The sequence below is a fragment of the Puma concolor genome, chromosome E4 (assembly GCF_028749965.1).
Source record: "Puma concolor isolate L17-30 chromosome E4, mPumCon1.1.hap2, whole genome shotgun sequence".
NCBI lineage: Eukaryota > Metazoa > Chordata > Mammalia > Carnivora > Felidae > Puma > Puma concolor.
Window position 1 is genome coordinate 70,105,342 of NC_141683.1, and position 17,171 is coordinate 70,122,512.

At 54.4% G+C, this 17,171-nt stretch overlaps 1 protein-coding gene across 7 annotated transcripts in view; it reads right to left on the reverse strand.

Moving 5' to 3' along the window:
* The window catches only part of DISP1 (dispatched RND transporter family member 1), a 186,809-nt gene that overhangs the window by 42,780 nt on the left and 126,858 nt on the right, over positions 1 to 17,171 (reverse strand). For all 7 annotated transcript variants that reach the window (XM_086693280.1, XM_086693274.1, XM_086693279.1 and 4 more), the window contains one exon: positions 9,200 to 9,665. In XM_086693280.1, coding sequence (XP_086549406.1) covers positions 9,200 to 9,648 — 449 coding nt within the window. In that variant the 5' untranslated portion in view covers positions 9,649 to 9,665. The remainder of the gene's footprint in view (positions 1 to 9,199; positions 9,666 to 17,171) is intronic.

The window sequence follows — 17,171 nt, forward strand, 5'->3', positions numbered from 1 at the left end:
AGCGCTTAACAACCGCAGCGCGCAGGGTTCCAGAGCCCGTGAGACGCACGCACTGGACACAACGTGCTGTCACGCCTCCTCAGGGGCCTTTTCCAGACAAAGGAGGCCGCGTGCCACCCCCACGCGCCCCCACTCCTACCTCCTCCAGGCCTCCCGCTCTCACATCCCCGGCCGCGAGCCCTGTGTGTCTGTGTCCCTCTCTGGGATTCGCCTGGCCCTCTAAACTCTGACCCTGCGCTCAGAGAGTGCGTGTTTTGGCACTCATCATGTCTATCCCATGACAAGGTGCAGTCGACAAACGATGGCGGTCTTCCTGAAAATGAGACAGAACTGATCCGTAACGACGCCTCTCGTCAGGGTCTGCTGTTGGCCGAATGACTTACCTTTCTTTATACACTTTCTTTAGCCAAAAGGAAAAGGAGAAAATTTGATCTGTTTCTTTCCTGTTCTGCACTCTCTAGCATCTGCCAAGCAACTCACAGCGATATGGAAAGGAGGTGGGGAAGGAACATACTTGCTTCATTCCAAATGCCGTGCGAGGTCTATGGAACACAGAGAGAGCTTTGTTTGCTGACATTTACTGCGAAAGTAAAAGACGACCGAGGCCCAAATTCTGAAATGTGCATTCCAGAGCACACAGCACCCTGTGAGATCAGTTCATTTGTAAGACACACAAGTCCCCAAGGAAGTCGTGCTGGAAAGTAGGCCTTCACGCCACCTGACTGCCAAACTGACGGATGCTGGCAGCCGAGCTCGGAACATTTTAGACCTTACAAACGCTACCCTGTTTTAAAAGTTACTTCTGACTACTTTAAGGAACGCAAAAATAAACCTTGGTTTCAGTGAGGTCGAGACTAAATCGAACCAGACTTCTCAAGTTAACCAGGACTCCGATTCCATGCGAGTCAGGGGAGCGGCCCCGGGTCTCTGGGGCAGGACGGACCACCTATTCTCAACATCGTCCCCTCGTCCAGACAGCAACTCAGTGACCATCTGCTGTTCCTGGGGTGGGGGTGGGGTCGGCGGGATGAAATGCTCGATTTATATACACCAGAGTGAAAAGGAACACATCATGCATTTATTTCAACCCAGATTCACCCACAGCTTGATTTCTGAAACGATACTGGCAGAGTGAACAACAACAGCTATACTGGGGAGAAAATAAAAGGAACGAACCAGAACAGGAAGACTGACTCCAGGTGCTGTGCGAAGGGCCACAGTTATTCCCACGTCTGCAGAGACGACGGAAACTACGGCTAAGGTGGATTTACCAGGGACACAAAGCCAGTATGTGGTGGCGCCAGGACTTGGACAGGTGAGAACAGTGAGGACGGGTGTGGAGGGGTGAGGACGGGTGTGGAGGGGTGAGGAGGGGTGAGGATGGGTGAGGAAGGGTGAAGAGGGGTGAGGACGGGTGTGGAGGGGTGAGGACGAGTGAGGAGGGGTGAGGACGGGTGTGGAGGGGTGAGGACGAGTGAGGAGGGGTGAGGACGGGTGTGGAGGGGTGAGGAGGGGTGAAGAGGGGTGAGGACGGGTGTGGAGGAGTGTGAAGGGGTGAGGACAGGTGTGGAGGGGTGAGGACAGTGAGGACGGGTGTGGAAGGGTGAGGAGGGGTGAGGAGGGGTGAGGACGGGTGTGGAGGGGTGTGGAGGGGTGAGGATGGGTGTGGACGGGTGAGGAGGGGTGAGGAGGGGTGAGGACAGTGAGGACGTGTGTGGCGGGATGAGGAGGGGTGAGGACGAGTGAGGAGGGGTGGGGACGGGTGTGGAGGGGGGTGGAGGGGTGAGGACAGGTGTGGAGGGGTGTGGAGGGGTGAGGATGGGTGTGGACGGGTGAGGAGGGGTGAGGAGGGGTGAGGACAGTGAGGACGTGTGTGGCGGGATGAGGAGGGGTGAGGACGAGTGAGGAGGGGTGAGGACGGGTGTGGAGGGGTGTGGAGGGGTGAGGACAGGTATGGAGGGGTGAGGATGAGTGAGGAGGGGTGGGGACGGGTGTGGAGGGGGGTGGAGGGGTGAGGACAGGTGTGGAGGGGTGAGGAGGGGTGAGGACGAGTGAGGAGGGGTGAGGAGGGGTGAGGACGGGTGTGGAGGGGTGTGGAGGGGTGAGGACAGGTGTGGAGGGGTGGGGATGAGTGAGGAGGGGTGGGGACGGGTGAGGAGGGGTGAGGACGGGTGTGGACGGGTGAGGAGGGGTGAGGACGGGTGGGGAGGGGTGAGGACCGGTGAGCACAGGTGCAGTCCTAGGAAGCCGTGCTCGCCGTCGCAGACCTGCGCCACACGAGACAGAGGCGGCAGGAAAATACAGTCGTGAGGTCGAGTCAGTGGCACCTCCACAGGCCGCGTCCCCACGGCTGAGGGATATTCGGTGGCCGAGGGATACTCGGTGTTCGAGTCATTAGCTCTGCTAAGAAGAGAGCAGCAGCTACAGAGCAAATCCGCTGTCCACGGGTGTCCACAACGTGGCCGAGGCTTCTGCGGGACGAACGGGGGCCCCTGGAAGATACTGACCTGCCACGGGTCTTTACGGCTTTCGACCCTCGGGTCACCTTCTGACGTTTCTCTGCCACACAAGATACAAGCCGTCGGACCCCCCTGAGCTGGGATTACGTGGACGGAATGTCAACCACCGCCGTTCCTCTCGTCCCTGGAGCTCCAATTTGCTGCCGCGAAGAGACAGCCTTGTCAGGAAGTCTTGCTGCCAGGACGGACGTGGCCAGGGTGGGGGCCACTGGCACCCGTGGGTCCCGAGCCCATGACCGGTGCCCAGTGGACTGAAGAACCGTGCACGGCACACGCCTCAAGGATGCAGCGTGACCGTTCCTTCCTGCTGCCCAGCAGCCCCACAGTCTACATCCGTCAAGGTGGATATTCGTAAGCATCTGTAACTGTGAATATCCGTAAATCAGGACTATGCGGCTGTTAGTAACGTTTGGTCGGCGAGAGAGAACAGGAGGGCACAACTTACAAAACTATAGTCTGGTTCCCCTTCTGTACTAACACGTGAACAGATACATGAGGTTTAACTTCTGTGCCTCAGAGAACACGGTGGACGACCCACCCAGAGTCTGCCCAGGGTCTCACCCTGTCCACACCACCTCGCACCCGTGCAGTTTTTACCCGTGTTCGGCACTTAACCCCGAGCACTCACAAATCCTTGCTGAATGCTAACTTCTCCACTCACTGCTCCAACATCTTAGAAGAGCCACGGGTTTGAATCTAGTGATTTGAGCAAATCACAGACCCTGGGGTGTGTCAATGCCAGATTCATGCCACATTGGACGAAGCGTTCCGGTGGTTTCTGTCCCAAATTTCCCAGCTGAGTCGAAATCACTCAATTGCCGGGGCTCAGGAAAGCAGAAAGGGTGGGTCACTGCTGGGCGCGCATCAAAGGAAGACAGTGGGGTGACAACGCTCACAGCTGTAATCCGACCCCCGGACGCCAAAATACACCGACACAAAGCAAGACTTCAGGTGGTAGAACCTCTTAACGTAACACAAGTTCTCGTTTCTTACTTTTTGGAGAAAAAAGAGTTGAAAAGAAGCAGTGGCTGGGGGGTCCCTCTGAGAGGGACCAGAAAAGTCACGGGGGCTGCAGGAAGAGACACAGGGACAAACGTCACAGGGCACGTACAGGCAGGGACGGTCTCCTCCACGCTGAGACCCCTCTCCCGCCTCCGGGCCCCAGGGGGCCCTCAGAGTCACCATCCGCCCACGAAACCAGGGAGGTGAGGCTGCATCTGGCCATGAACCTGAGTCTGTGGCAGGCCAGACATCCGCACAGCCCTCTGCCACAGCAACGAACAGGCCTGTGCGAGGACCGAACCACAAGGCAAGCGTAGTTTGGACTAAGGATCTGTCTGCTCTTTGCAGGTGCACAACTCATTAATCGTGTCCTAACACCACCACCCCTCCAAGCGGCAAGAAGATCCCACGCTTTCTTCAAGCCATGCAGTGTGACAGGCTCCCGAGAGGCAGGCATTTTCCAGACGCCAGAGGAGAAAGAACAGACCGCCGGGCTGTGCTCTGAATGTCCCATCAGGAGCCGCCCTCACGTCACCATGCACACGACCCCTTTTCTCCTTCTCAAACACGCTTTCAGGTGTGCACGCACTCCCCTCGCCCCTTCCCTCCAGTCCCGACACCGCGGCCTGGATGGTCACCCTTTGAGGGCCGTGCAAGCCCTTGGCCCATCAACCCACAGGTCCCCTGCCCTCCTCTGATGGCCCAGAGTTCTGTATTTTTCGCTAGTGCAAAGGGGACATCGTTATTATCTCATTTATTGTGATTCTGATGGCCAGCTGGGTGGAGGCCTTGTCTCTTGGTAGGAAGACCTTACTTCCTGCCTTGCTGAATTCCTGGGTGTTCCCTATCAGACACGAATTAATGGCCAGACCGTGGGTATGCCGGTGGGAACCCGCAAGTGAACTGGAAGCTTTAAAGTGAGTTCTATGTAAGCTACTTGATATCTGGTGATAAACGGGATTAAAATAGGGTATACTGTGATCCTGGCAGCGATTTTATCAATCAAGACGGTAACAGATAACGTCACAAAGCAACAAAGTTCATGCAGGTGACTGATACAATGATCTTCAGAAAGACGTGTTGGAGCCTAAAGCGCCAAGAAGGGAGAAAACCGAACCTACCTTTTTCCAGAAGGTAAGGAAAGGGACAGACGCCAACAGGGGGGCCAGGATAAAATTACAGTTTCTCCCTGACTGCGTGTTGAGAACGTTCTCTATGGTTTACATGTTTTATAAACAAATAAAACCTACAACACAGAACACACACCCACAGGCGGGCCCATCTGTGGCCTGGGTGCAGAGAGCACGTGACTTCCCGTCCGCACACGTGGCTACTGCAGGCCCGGCAGCCTCGAGGACCCCCTTCGAAGGCCTGTGGGCACGTCTGCCCTTACCAAGCCACGGATACATGCACAACCCTAGCTGAGAACTCCGGAGTATTTGAGACAATCAATAAAAAAGCAACATGCATAAACCACAAAAGGAAACCGAAGAGATTCCGAGTGCAAGTTCACGGTACAGACTTGCGGCCAGAACCGCCGCTCCCACGGCTTTCCCACACCGGGCAGGGTACGAGCGCAGGCACAGAGCACCACGCGGCAGCCTCATTTTCAGAATTTCTCAGCGAGGACGTCCTGTGCACTGTCCCCGACACAGGAGCTACTGCCACGCCTCTGCTCGCTTCCTGGGAGTCTCCCTGGTTTGAGAGACACGACGCCTCGCCTGGAGCACAGCTAGGCAAGTCAGGATGTGCCGGGCCCAGGCCAAGGGCTTCAGTCCTCCTCTGAAGACGACCCCCAGCAGTGCTGCTGCCTCATGGGGCAGGGAGGTCACACCCTGCGCCACGGCCAACGCCGCTCAGCTCTGCTTCCTTCCAACTGCTCCCGCTGGAGCGAATGGTCTCACCACCCACCCACCCAGCTGCTCTGGCCATGAAACTGAACACCAGCCATGATTCTTCTTCCCTTCCTGCCTCCGTATCCAATCGTTCACCAAATCCTGTAGATTCTCCCTTGTGAACCCTTTTAGCATGAAACTTTCTCTAAATTCCACTTTTACCGGAAATACTGCAACAGGTATTCTGGTAGTCCTTCTGCCAACGACGGTGCCGACCCACGTCAGTCCATGCCGGTGGTGTCCCCATCCATGCAGGTGGTGTTCCCATCCACGACAGTGCTGACCCATGTCAGTCCATGCGGGTGGTGTTCCCGTCCACGACAATGCTGACCCACATCAGTCCATGCCAGGGGTGTTCCCATCCATGCCGGTGATGTTCCCATCTATGCTGGTGGTGTTCCCATCCACAACAGTGCCGGCCCATGTCAGTCCATGCCTGTGGTGTCCCCATCCATGCCGGTGGCGTTCCCGTCCACGCCGGTGGCGTTCCCGTCCACGACGGTGCCGGCCCACGTCAGTCCACGCCGGTGGCGTTCCCGTCCACGACGGTGCCGGCCCACGTCAGTCCACGCCGGTGGCGTTCCCGTCCACGATGGTGCCGGCCCACGTCAGTCCACGCCGGTGGCGTTCCCGTCCACGACGGTGCCGGCCCACGTCAGTCCACGCCGGTGGTGTTCCCGTCCACGACGGTGCCGGCCCACGTGTTCCCGTCCACGTCAGTCCACCCCCCACAATGCAGGCCATGGGCTTCTCTAAAATGCAAATGTGCCTGTGTATCTTTTATGCTTAAGACCCCATAATATCACACCTGTTAGGATAGCTATTGTAAAATAACGTGTTGTCAAGAGTGTGCGCTGCTGGGGGGAACAGAACAGCACAGCAGCTGAGGGAGCAGTTTGGTGGTTCCTCAAAATGTTAAGTACAGAATTACCACCCGAGTCAGCAGCTCCACTTCTGGGAGTGTGCCCCCAGGGAATTAAAAGCAGTAATTCAAATAGGTGTTTGTCCACCCAGGTTCACGGCAGCATCATCCGTAGGAGAAAAAAGGGGGAAGCAGGCCACGTGGCCATCACCAGACGCGTGGGCGCGCACAGTGTGCGTGCATGCCGTGGGATATCACCCAGCTCTGCAAATGGAACTGTGACACACGCTCCAACCTGGATGAACCCTGGGGGCACCACGTGGACTGAAAGCAGTCACGGAAGGACAAACAAATACCGTGTGACCGCATACAAGGTGCCAGCGGCCGCGTCCACGTCCAGGACGGGGAGCAGGACGGCGGCTGCCAGGCGCTGGGGGGGCGACCAGGGGAGCCAGCATTCTGCGGGTACGGATTTTCAGTTTGGAAGATGAAGAATGTTCTGGAGGCGGATGGTGGTGGTGATTTCACAGCGGTGCGGGTGTACGTGCTGCTACTGAGTGGTGCCCGTTAAAGCGGCTACGGTGACCGACCGCACGCCGGGTGTACTGCCTGCAACAGAACGGTCTACGCACACACACGAATCTATGATGCCCGCCCACGGGCCGCAGATGAAATCCAGAGATCCCCCTCCCGTGCCCTGCAAGGCCCCGGGGGTGGGGCTCAGGGCGTGCCGCGCTCCCCTCCTCCCGGCCCCAGGCACACCGAGCGGGGCGGCAGCTGGGCTCCCAGCTTTGGGCAAGTCGCCGGACAAACCGTGCCCGTGTCCGCACGGCCGCCCACGCCTCGCAACGCCACGGCTGCCAGTTTGCTCTCCCGTGTCCCTTCCCACCGCCCTATGGCTCCGTGTGGTCTCGCCTTGTTCAGAACGACGTCCTTGAGGCCCCGCACGGGGGAGCACTCAGGAAAAACTGCCAATGATACATATTAGCAAGCGTACGGACGGAATAAGGAAGGAGCTCTGTCTGGCTCCACGGGTTTTACGATAAAGTGGTCACAGACAGACCTGGAAACAGACCCGCTTTTACACGCATCTTTGAAGGCGCTACGTCTGTTACAAACAGTTCACCAGGACGCTCAAACTCTTGAGAAAAAAATCCTAACTATGAGGTTTCTCCCGAAACAGTCCACGCTTTTTGCTGTAACTTGTCTCGATGGACAAATACCGCATCTTGATCTTTTTTTTTTTTTAGCGCCATTCTGCTTCAAGCTCCATGCACACCGGAGTCTCTCTTTAAAAGTAAGTTTTTGAGGAATGTTCGGTCCTGAACATATTGGCACACCTGCCATAGGAAGAGAATCGGTTCCCTGCTCGTGGCTTTGACGTTCCCTGAAGTTTTTTAAAGGAGGGAGCAGCCTCAAAACGTACAACTGTTTCCCCTCACGCCTTGCAACCACGTAACTGCTGATTCTAAAGCGTCAGTATCGACGGCCACATGACTTGGAAGTCAACTACTTACACCGTTTAACTCAAAGCGGAAAGCTGGTCACACCACACGACGCTGGGAGGACACGCCCGGGACGTGGCTTCCGCGAGCCCCTCCCACCCCCACCCGGGGAAAGGGCTCTGGCGAGCGCCAAAATGAATTAATTTGATCTGTACACTCTGTGAATCCAGCACCCCAAAGAGTCTAGTTATCATCTGTCACCACATAGAGCCGTGGAAGTTTTTTCTTGCCGTGAGAATTTTTAAGATCTACTCTGCTAGCAACCGTCAAATAGGCAATTCATGGGTGCCCGGCTGGCTCAGTCTGGGGAGCGTGTGACTCTGGATCTTGGGGTTGTGAGTTTGAGCCCCACGGTGGGGGTAGAGATTACTTAAAAATAAAAACCTTAAAAAAACACACAAAAGTCAAACACACGATACGGTACCACCAGCTACAGTCTCCGTGCTGGGACTTGTAACTACAAGTCTGTACGGACTCTTTAAGCAAGGGCGAATGTGTCGCACGCAGACAGGGGGCAGCTGCTCCACAGCAAAAAGGGAAACCAGTGCACTTGGCCACTCGAGGAGCCTTAACAACACCGAGCTGGGCTCGAACTGCCCGATGCGAAGTCACACACCCTGCAGGGCTCCAGTCCCAAGAGCCCCCCGAGCCGGCGGAACCAACGCAGAGCGGGAGCCAGATGGCGGCAGGAGGGGCCTTCCCCGGTCGCCCCAGAAAGACACGTTCCAAGCGGGCCGAGGTGTGGACCGCACGCGCGTCCACGCTGATCAAACTGCGCGCCAGACGGATGGTTCCCCCGCAGGTAAACGAGACGCGCGTCAGCCAAGGAGGGCGCTCTCCTGCTCCTGTAAAACTCATCACCTAAAACTGGGGCGGATACCTGGTCTCTGCACCCACTGGACATTCACCCAATACACTGACGTCGCTTGCCTGCGGTGCCCGCGGGACAAACCCGGCCGGGACTGGGGGAGCCGGCAAGGACACCAACGTGCCTGCGGCTTTCCAGTCCGCCAGACCCCGAATGCTTCCCAACGCGTAGCTTTCCAACTTCTGTGCTGCACACGTGTGGGTCCCACCCGCACGTGCGGGGAGGTCGGCTCTGCACACACCCCAAGCACACGAACGCAGGGAGCAGGAGGAAGCCGTTTCCTGCTTCTCTGTCATAAAGGCTGGTCACTTTTGGGCAGCCACATCACAAACGTGTCCCCCACAAGGAGGCAGAAATGTCGAACAACACAAACTCGACTGACCTCTGGAGGCCAGGGCCACGGGGAACGGGGAACCGCCCTGCAGGCAGGAAGTAAGGGAGGGTCTCGGTGGGAACTGGGCAGACGGGATCGGTACAGTGTATCTCGGCTGCACTGGTCCCCCTTCTCTGACACACGTGTCCCTGCTTCTGGGGAGCCGGACACTCACCTGACGCTGGCCGTGTGCTGTGGCCCGGGCTGGTGTGGAAAGTGGCCGGGCCACGGGCAGTGCGGGCAGAAGCAGGCCGGCTGCAGGCCGCAGGCAGGCTGGTAGGCGGGCGTGCGGTGTGGACAGGGGGGTGCCGGGAAGTCAGAGTGCGGCCGTGGGCAGCAGGGGCCCAGGCCAGGGTCAGGCTGGGGCTCTGGGGTGGCCGGCGGGGGGCAGGGCGGGTGCGCGGGGCAGCGGCACATGGCAGGCGCTCGCTGCGGGACGTCGGCGGCCAGACGGGATGACTTCGCCGAGCCGTTGACCCGTGGGCATCCGTTCACGCACGCTTTTGTTCCGGGCGCTTCTGCGGAGAGCTGGTGGGCGGCGAGGTCCCCGTTGCAGGTCGTGAGGGCGCCGGGGCCGCCACTGCTCAGGAGCACGACATCGCGGTTCCCGCTGCTCACGGCCATGCTCCAGCTTCTCCGCCCTACGACAGAAACAACACGACAATGTCCAGTGACGGCCGGGCGGGAGGCTATCTACAGGGTGGAGAGCGTGGGGGCAACGCGGTGGCAGCTGCACGGGGACCGGGATGCTCCGTGTGTCCCGCCTGCACCTCCCACTTCCGTTTTTAGACCCGCTGCTCCCCCAGTCCTGTCCCCGTCCCGTCCCCGTCCAGTCACTGTCCCCATCCCGTCCCTGTCCCATCCCCATCCCGGTCCAGTCCCCGTCCCCATTGCCGTCCCGTCCCAGTACCATCCCCGTCCCCAAGGGAAGTATGGGGGAGCGGTCAGAACCGTGCAGGAGGGGAGGGAGGGGCATCCACATCGCCCCTGAACCCTCCACCAGGCATCGGTGTGAGGATGCAGGTGTCACGGACAAAATGAAGGGCCACCCTGAGGGCAGCAAGTGGTGTAAGTTAGAATAATTTGAATAATCTTAAGAACACCTTATGTCAGGGTGCCCGGGAGGCTCTGCTGGTTAAGCTTTTGGCTCAATTCATGATCACAGGGCCTCACCCCGAGGCCACCTGGAGGCGGGGTCAAACCCCAAAGCCACCTGGAGGCGGGGCCAAACCCCAAAGCCACCTGGAGGCGGGGTCAAACCCCAAGGCCACCTGGAGGCGGGGCCAAACCCCAAAGCCACCTGGAGGCGGGGTCAAACCCCAAGGCCACCTGGAGGCGGGGTCTCACCCCGAGGCCACCTCAGGGAGGTTCTGTCACCTCAGCTTCCTTTTGCTGAAGAATGTATCCCCCCTTTTGCTATAACAACAACAAAAAAGCTGACGCAGATATTCCAGAATCAGTAAGACCTACATCAGAGGATGTCAAAGGGGCGCTAGACTTTTTTCAAAGCCAAATGAACCCTCTGATGCTTGTGGGTCTGCCGGAACGCAGAGCGGCCTGGCTGTGTGAGATCCGTGCTCCCGGCACTGGACACTCTTGGGACAAACTCCACACGCAGTCACGGCCCCTCACCCTCCACCCAGGACGCTCACGTTCTCTGCAGGACCCAGCACAGCAGCCCCCGCTCCTGGGGACCCAAGACCTCCCTCCCCTCCAGCCAGGGGATCAAAGGGGACACCTTCTCTGGTTTTTTGGGTTGTTTTTTTCCATCAGGTGTGTTACTATCCTCAGAGTCTATTTTTCCATCAATCCCACAGATGCCAATAATCACAGCTGGCGGGGGAGTCATGCCATGCCAACTATCTAACAATAACCCAAATCCTCGGTTTAACAAGAAACTGGGCTTCAGACAGAACGTCACAGCCTGTGACCGCCCTCCCCGTGGCCTGATGCCCCCGCGGACTCTCCAATTCCACCTGTTTCCCCATCTTCTAATCAGATGCTTCTCCCAAGACGGAGAACTTTGTGACCAGAATCACAATGATCATTTTCTCTTATTTTTGCTGCAAATGCTTCATGTGCTCCTTACATAAGAGCTAAAGAGATCTCTGAAGGGCAGCGGGGGCCTCATCGCCCTTGGAACACGTCCCCCACTTTGGTAAAATGCAGTCCAGTGCCAAATATCCGACTTACAAATGAAGTTTTGGAACATAACCTGTTCCTTAACTTGGAGACGTCTTCTGATGGTGGAAATAAAGAATAATTTGAACTCTGACTGGCTTGTATTTGAAGTAAGTCATGTGAACATTCTAAGATTCAGTCTCTTTAATCATAAAACAGGAACAATCAAATTGACCTTATAAATAAGTTGTGAATTTCAAGTAAAAAATAATTATGAGCAAAAACAGAAAAGAAATTATTCTAAGAAATGTCTATGAATTAAGTTTGGTAGATGCATTCGTATAGGAATTCAGGTGGCCAGGAAGACAGCAAAGGTTTGATCTGAAGTCAAGCATGAACCTATGTCCACAGAGGGAAAGATCTTTCTTTAACACTGAGACAGATGAGAAAAAAACTTGATCTGAGCCGAAGACAGAGAGAGCTAACAGGAAAGCTGATGGGACAGAGGAAGAGCCAACATGGTAAGATGACACTATGGTGACAAATGTACACGCGATCGTGAAAGCGTGAAGCAGTACTTCCGGTGAAGTTTAAAGCCAGTTTGGGGTCAAATACGGTGGGCGCCTGTGAACAACCACCCCGCGGTCACGGCCCATTCTCCTCGGGGCCACGGCACGCGGACTCAGCCAAGAGGAAGCCTGAGGCACCGGCGTGGGGTGCGATGGGGCCACACGGCCAGAGGTTTCAGTGTATTTTCCTGTTGTTCATGAACATAACACGCCAGTTTCAATACATTCAAAGCAACCAGTCCCAAGCCCTCGGTTCACTTGTCTACCAGCATCGTTGTCTTGCGTGCGCTGGCACTTGGGGGGCCACGCGGCCTCTGGCCAAGGACTGTCTTCTGATTACTTTTTAAATTTTAATTTCGCTTTTCTTTGAGCCTCGGGTCTTCACGTGTATTAATCAGGATAACAGCCGATGCCCATGTCTGTCCTAGGACCACGACGAGCAAATAAAAATGTGCTGAAAATCATTAAGGGCTAGAGGAGGAAGGACACGTCCACAGCCGTCTTACGAGGCCAGTGTTCTCCCGACAGCAAAACCAGACCAGGCACCGCAAGGAAAGAGAACTACAGGCCAACGTCCCTGACGAACATGGATGCAAAAATCCTCAATAAAATATTAGCAGACTGAATTCGACAATACGTTAAGAGGATCACACGTCGTGATCAAGTGGGATTTATTCCAGGGATACGAGAGGGTCCAACACTCACAAGTCAGACAACATGACCCACCACCACCACCCGCTGAAGGGTAAGAATCATACAGTCGTCCCAGCAGGTGTAGAAAAGGCTTTTGACAAAATCCAACATCCACCTGGATAAAAACTCTCAAGAAAGCAGGTACAGAGGGAACACATCTCAACATAGAAGGCACATACGACAAGCCCACAGCTAACACCACACTCCGTGGTGAAAGGCTGAAAGCTTTTCCTTCATCAGGAACAAAAGGGGGGGGGTCTAATGTCACCCATTCTAACACAGTCTTGGAAGTCCCGGCCACAGCAGTTAGGCAAGAAAACGAAAGAAAGGACTCCAAATCAGAACGGAAGTAAAACTGTCACTATGTACAGGTGACATGCCATACATAGGAAACTGAAAGATTCTACCAAAAAAAAAAATAATAATAATAAGTTAGAATAAATGAATTCGGTGTAGTTGCAGGATATAAAATCAATACACAAAACCATAAAGGGCTGTGTATTTATAATGGAAGAATTATCATAATTGCTGGATTGAGCGTTAAGAATATAAAAAGATAAGGAATAACGCTTCCTGGCTTTAAAGCCAAAATTATGCTTTAAAACAACAGCTGAAGACATCTGTAGCTTAGAAGAAACGGTGTGAGTGGATCTAAGTTTGAAAGCTGACCCTACCAGTTTCTACCCTGGAGAACCTGGGTCAAATGAGTTACACTCTTACAGTCTCTAAGCCTTGGTTCTTAGAGTTAAATTTGAAACGCTAATGAGAATTTTAAACACCCTCCCCCTCTGACCCACAATAGTACTAGGAAGTTCTCTTTTGGATACACTTGAACAACGTGTAGAGACAGACGTACAGGTAAGGTTGTTACAGACCGCACCGCCGTCTGCCAGTGAAAACTGGAAGCACTCTAAAATATCCTCAGTAACAGACTCAGATTCTGTCCTATCTGTACCTTGGGCATTCTGCACGATTAAAAAAGAACGAGCTGGATCAGGCTATGCGATGGAAAGAAGTCCAAAGGACATCTTGACACAAATAAAGCCTACCCACAGAACAGCCTGTATGGTATGACTCTACCCATTTCGTTAAAAAAGGGGGGGGGGGATACACATATGATTAGGATACACAGATAGTTTCCAGAAGGACCTAAGAAAAGGTCTTCCCGCTGGACAGCTGGACTGCGAATCCTGAAAGGGTGGAGAAGACTTCACATCTCACTTTCTGTACCGCAGACAACTTTTACTGTCTTCTTTGTGGTGGTAAAATCCTAATAAAACAGCATATGAAGTCTCTAGCACAGTCACTAATAATGAACAAAAGGTAGTTATCGTTAAAATGTAAAAACAGAAGCAAAGTTATTTTACCTTCAGAGACAACGAAACGTCGATACACTGGGCGCATTTTACCCATTTGATCTCATTTTACTGTTTTATCTAGAGGGAGGTAGTGCACGCGAGCAGGGGAGGGGCAGAAGGAGAGGGAGAGAGAGCCCCAAGCAGGCTCCATGCTGAGCGCAGAGCCCAACACGGGGCTCGAGGCGGGGCTGGGTCCCAGAACCCTGGGATCACGCACGACCTGAGCCGAAACCAAGAGTCGGGTGTGCCACCGGCTGAGCCGCCCAGGCATTTTCAATTGTTTACCTTCTGATGCGTACCTGCTGTCTCATGATAAGACCCTGCACGATGCATTGAATAACTGGATGAAGAAATGAAAACGAGGCTGAGGAGTAAGAACAGGTGAGTACAAAGTATTGAGAGAAAGGTTTCAACGTATCTCATCATACCTCCCCCATTTCGGGAAACATACACACTTGTTGGGCCAAAGCCACCTAGGAACCAAGAGCGCGGTGCCCCAGGCAGACCCTTCTTCAGTCTGTGTTTCAACGCAGGGAGGAGAGGCATCGGAGTTTATGTGATTACAGGCATCACACAATTACCTCCTTAACCTGGTCTGGGACTCAGAAAACGTACACCTTTAAGTAACGTAAGACACAATCACACGACACGTATCATTAATGTAACTAAATACGATACATGCTTTATGTATTTTTATAGTAGGTTAAAAGACAAAACAGCAGCTCAGTGGATACAGTGGATATACTACTGTGTAATCACAGTGATGCCAACAGATTAAACATCACGGCCATAAAGGATGCCACTGACCTATCAGGTGGCCACCGGAGCACAAACGCACGGGAAGGGCCATTGTGAAAACCTCGCAGCAGCCCCTCGCACCCGGGGGTGTGCTCCATGGTCCCAAAGCTGCAAGTTAGAATCCGAACGTCATGCCAGGCACCCTGCACACCCCACCCCAATCACCACAGGGACCACGTGGCCACTAACCAGGCGGGGCTGCCGCAGCTTTCCCCAAACTGTCACACACACGATCCCACTTGACTCGACGCTCAGAACGGCGTGGCAGGCGTCACCCCTCGTTTTGCTCCAGCCACAACGGCACACACAGAGTCTGGGGGTTCGGCTAGGAAGCCCGACGTCAGGGGTTTGAGGGCTCTCTGTAAACGACACCCCACCAGCTCCCACAACGTGCTCTAGGACAACCCTTTGCTTCGTCAGGTTCAGGAGAGCAAACATCCCAGCGAGTGGCGAGACGCGAACGCGAGCACGATCCCATGCTGTCCGCGGCCGGCTGTTTGGGAAGGGTGGTGCTCCCCAGAGCAGCCTCACTAAGTGAAACACAAAACTCTACCCCAGTGCTTCTCACACAGAAGGATCACGGGCGGGACGTTGCTGACATGCGGATTCTGAACGCGGCCACCTGCAGTGAGGCCGCAGGTCTCCAACACGTGCCCACACGCCGGCGCTGGGACACCCTGCGTGCGGCAAACCAGGCGCGGAGGCTGCCGGGGAGCCAGGCCGCGGCTGGGGCAGCATACGCACAATTAAAGCAGCACGGAGCCAGCAAGCGGGGGAACGACAGCAGAGACGGAGAAAGGAAGGCCTGCCGTTCCGACTAAGGCAGAGGAAAGTAACACAGTTAACACGAGAGGCTCGAGTTGGTGACCAAGTATGGCTTGTTTCACAACCATAAACTGTTACGTGCACAGAAATAGCCAATCAGCTTTTAACCGTTCTGGTGCGACTCCTGAATGTGGATTGAAGTCCTGGGTCCAGTTCAATGCGTGAGACGATCTTCTTCTCTCACGTGCTGGCAGGTTTAGTAGATGGGCGACAGACACGCCGGGGGCCCCTCTGCACACCAGGCCTTAGGCATCCAGTCTGGGGAGCACTTGTATCCATTACTCATCAAATTTGAGTTCACATGAAACGGTTCCTCTCACGCTGCCCAAATGATGGCCTCGTCCCTGAGCAGGGGCAGCAAGTCGACCCCTTAACCCTTAGAGCCGTGGCCAGGGAGCAAACAGTCACTGACGAGGAACGACTGCAGAGCTCATCTGTAGCGGGTCCATTTGGAAGGGTGTCGGCCAGGTTTTGTCTCCAGGGATATGTCCCCCCAAAGGGCTATTATTAAAGCTGGTTTCCTCATCTCACTATGTCAAGCACTTTCCTCACGATACCTGAGCAGATATCACAGAGAAAACTGAGGGCCAAAGTACTGAAGTACTAACTCACGTAAATCACACGACTGGGATCCAGCCTCAGACCAGGCTGCCTCTGAAAGTGAGGCTCTCCCGCTACCTCAAGATGCCTCTGGGCCAGCGCCAAGTTCAACGAGCAGTTCCCCCGGACCGCCAGAGGCTGCTGGTACAAAATTCAGTGTGAAGGTCTGCGTGAAAACCAGCCTCTGAATTCACTATTTCCCAAGACAGTTTTGAAAGGTACAGTTCAGCATCCAAGAGCGTCAGAGGCCTCTTCCACTGAATTCAGAAGTGCCTTCCACTCGTGCATCATGTTATGCAAACCTGAAAAGCCAGCCAGGGGCCAATCTTTGTTGACATGGAGGGTTTGGACGATGAAAACATAATTGTGACCTGACAGCAAAATCTGTATCTTTAATCAAAGAACCAGTGTTAAGGAACTGAAAAGAATGGTCTTACATAAGGGAATACGATCTTCTCTTCTTCTGAGACAAATTAAACTGTCTTATTTTTGTTTGAGTTCATGAACTTTCTACCGATAAACTCTCCTTCAATAAGACGGCTTAGCAGTGTCTGTACTTACTCCCCTGTGGGGACTTCACGAGTTACAAAGAATTCTCGGTATTGCTATCATTCCCCTTCCTCATAAACGGCAATACATTAGCAGTCATGTCCCGGACAATCCGGGGCAAACATCTGGGCACCTGTCCGCGTGCCCCGCCCTCCACACACCATGAGGAAGCCAACGGACCGAGTCCCGGCAAATCTGAGAGTCGCAGATCACTATTCTTTTACCACGAAAGCTCAACTGTTGGTCTGTTAAGTGTATATTATCAAGAAGGTGGTTTTGACTTATGTTAACAAACACCACCTCTGAAAATGAAATCTTTTTTACATAACCTCTTTCAATACACACAATCGACACTGATAAAGACACCAACGAACCGTAAATGTTAAGTGTTCCAGTTTTACAGAAGCTGTTCACGGTATTTACAAACAGCTTAACGATACGGGGGAAAAAAACGGCCTCATGATTTTCCCTCCCAGACTTACAACAAAGAGTATAAAAGTTAAATAACTCAAGGAAGATCTTACAGTGCCCCAGCAAATCAGAAAACCCCGAATGTGGAAAGCAGTCCTGTTGTCAGATGCGAGCCCCGCACAGGTGGGCAGGTGACAGGCTTTCTGATCTCACTGTGCTCCTT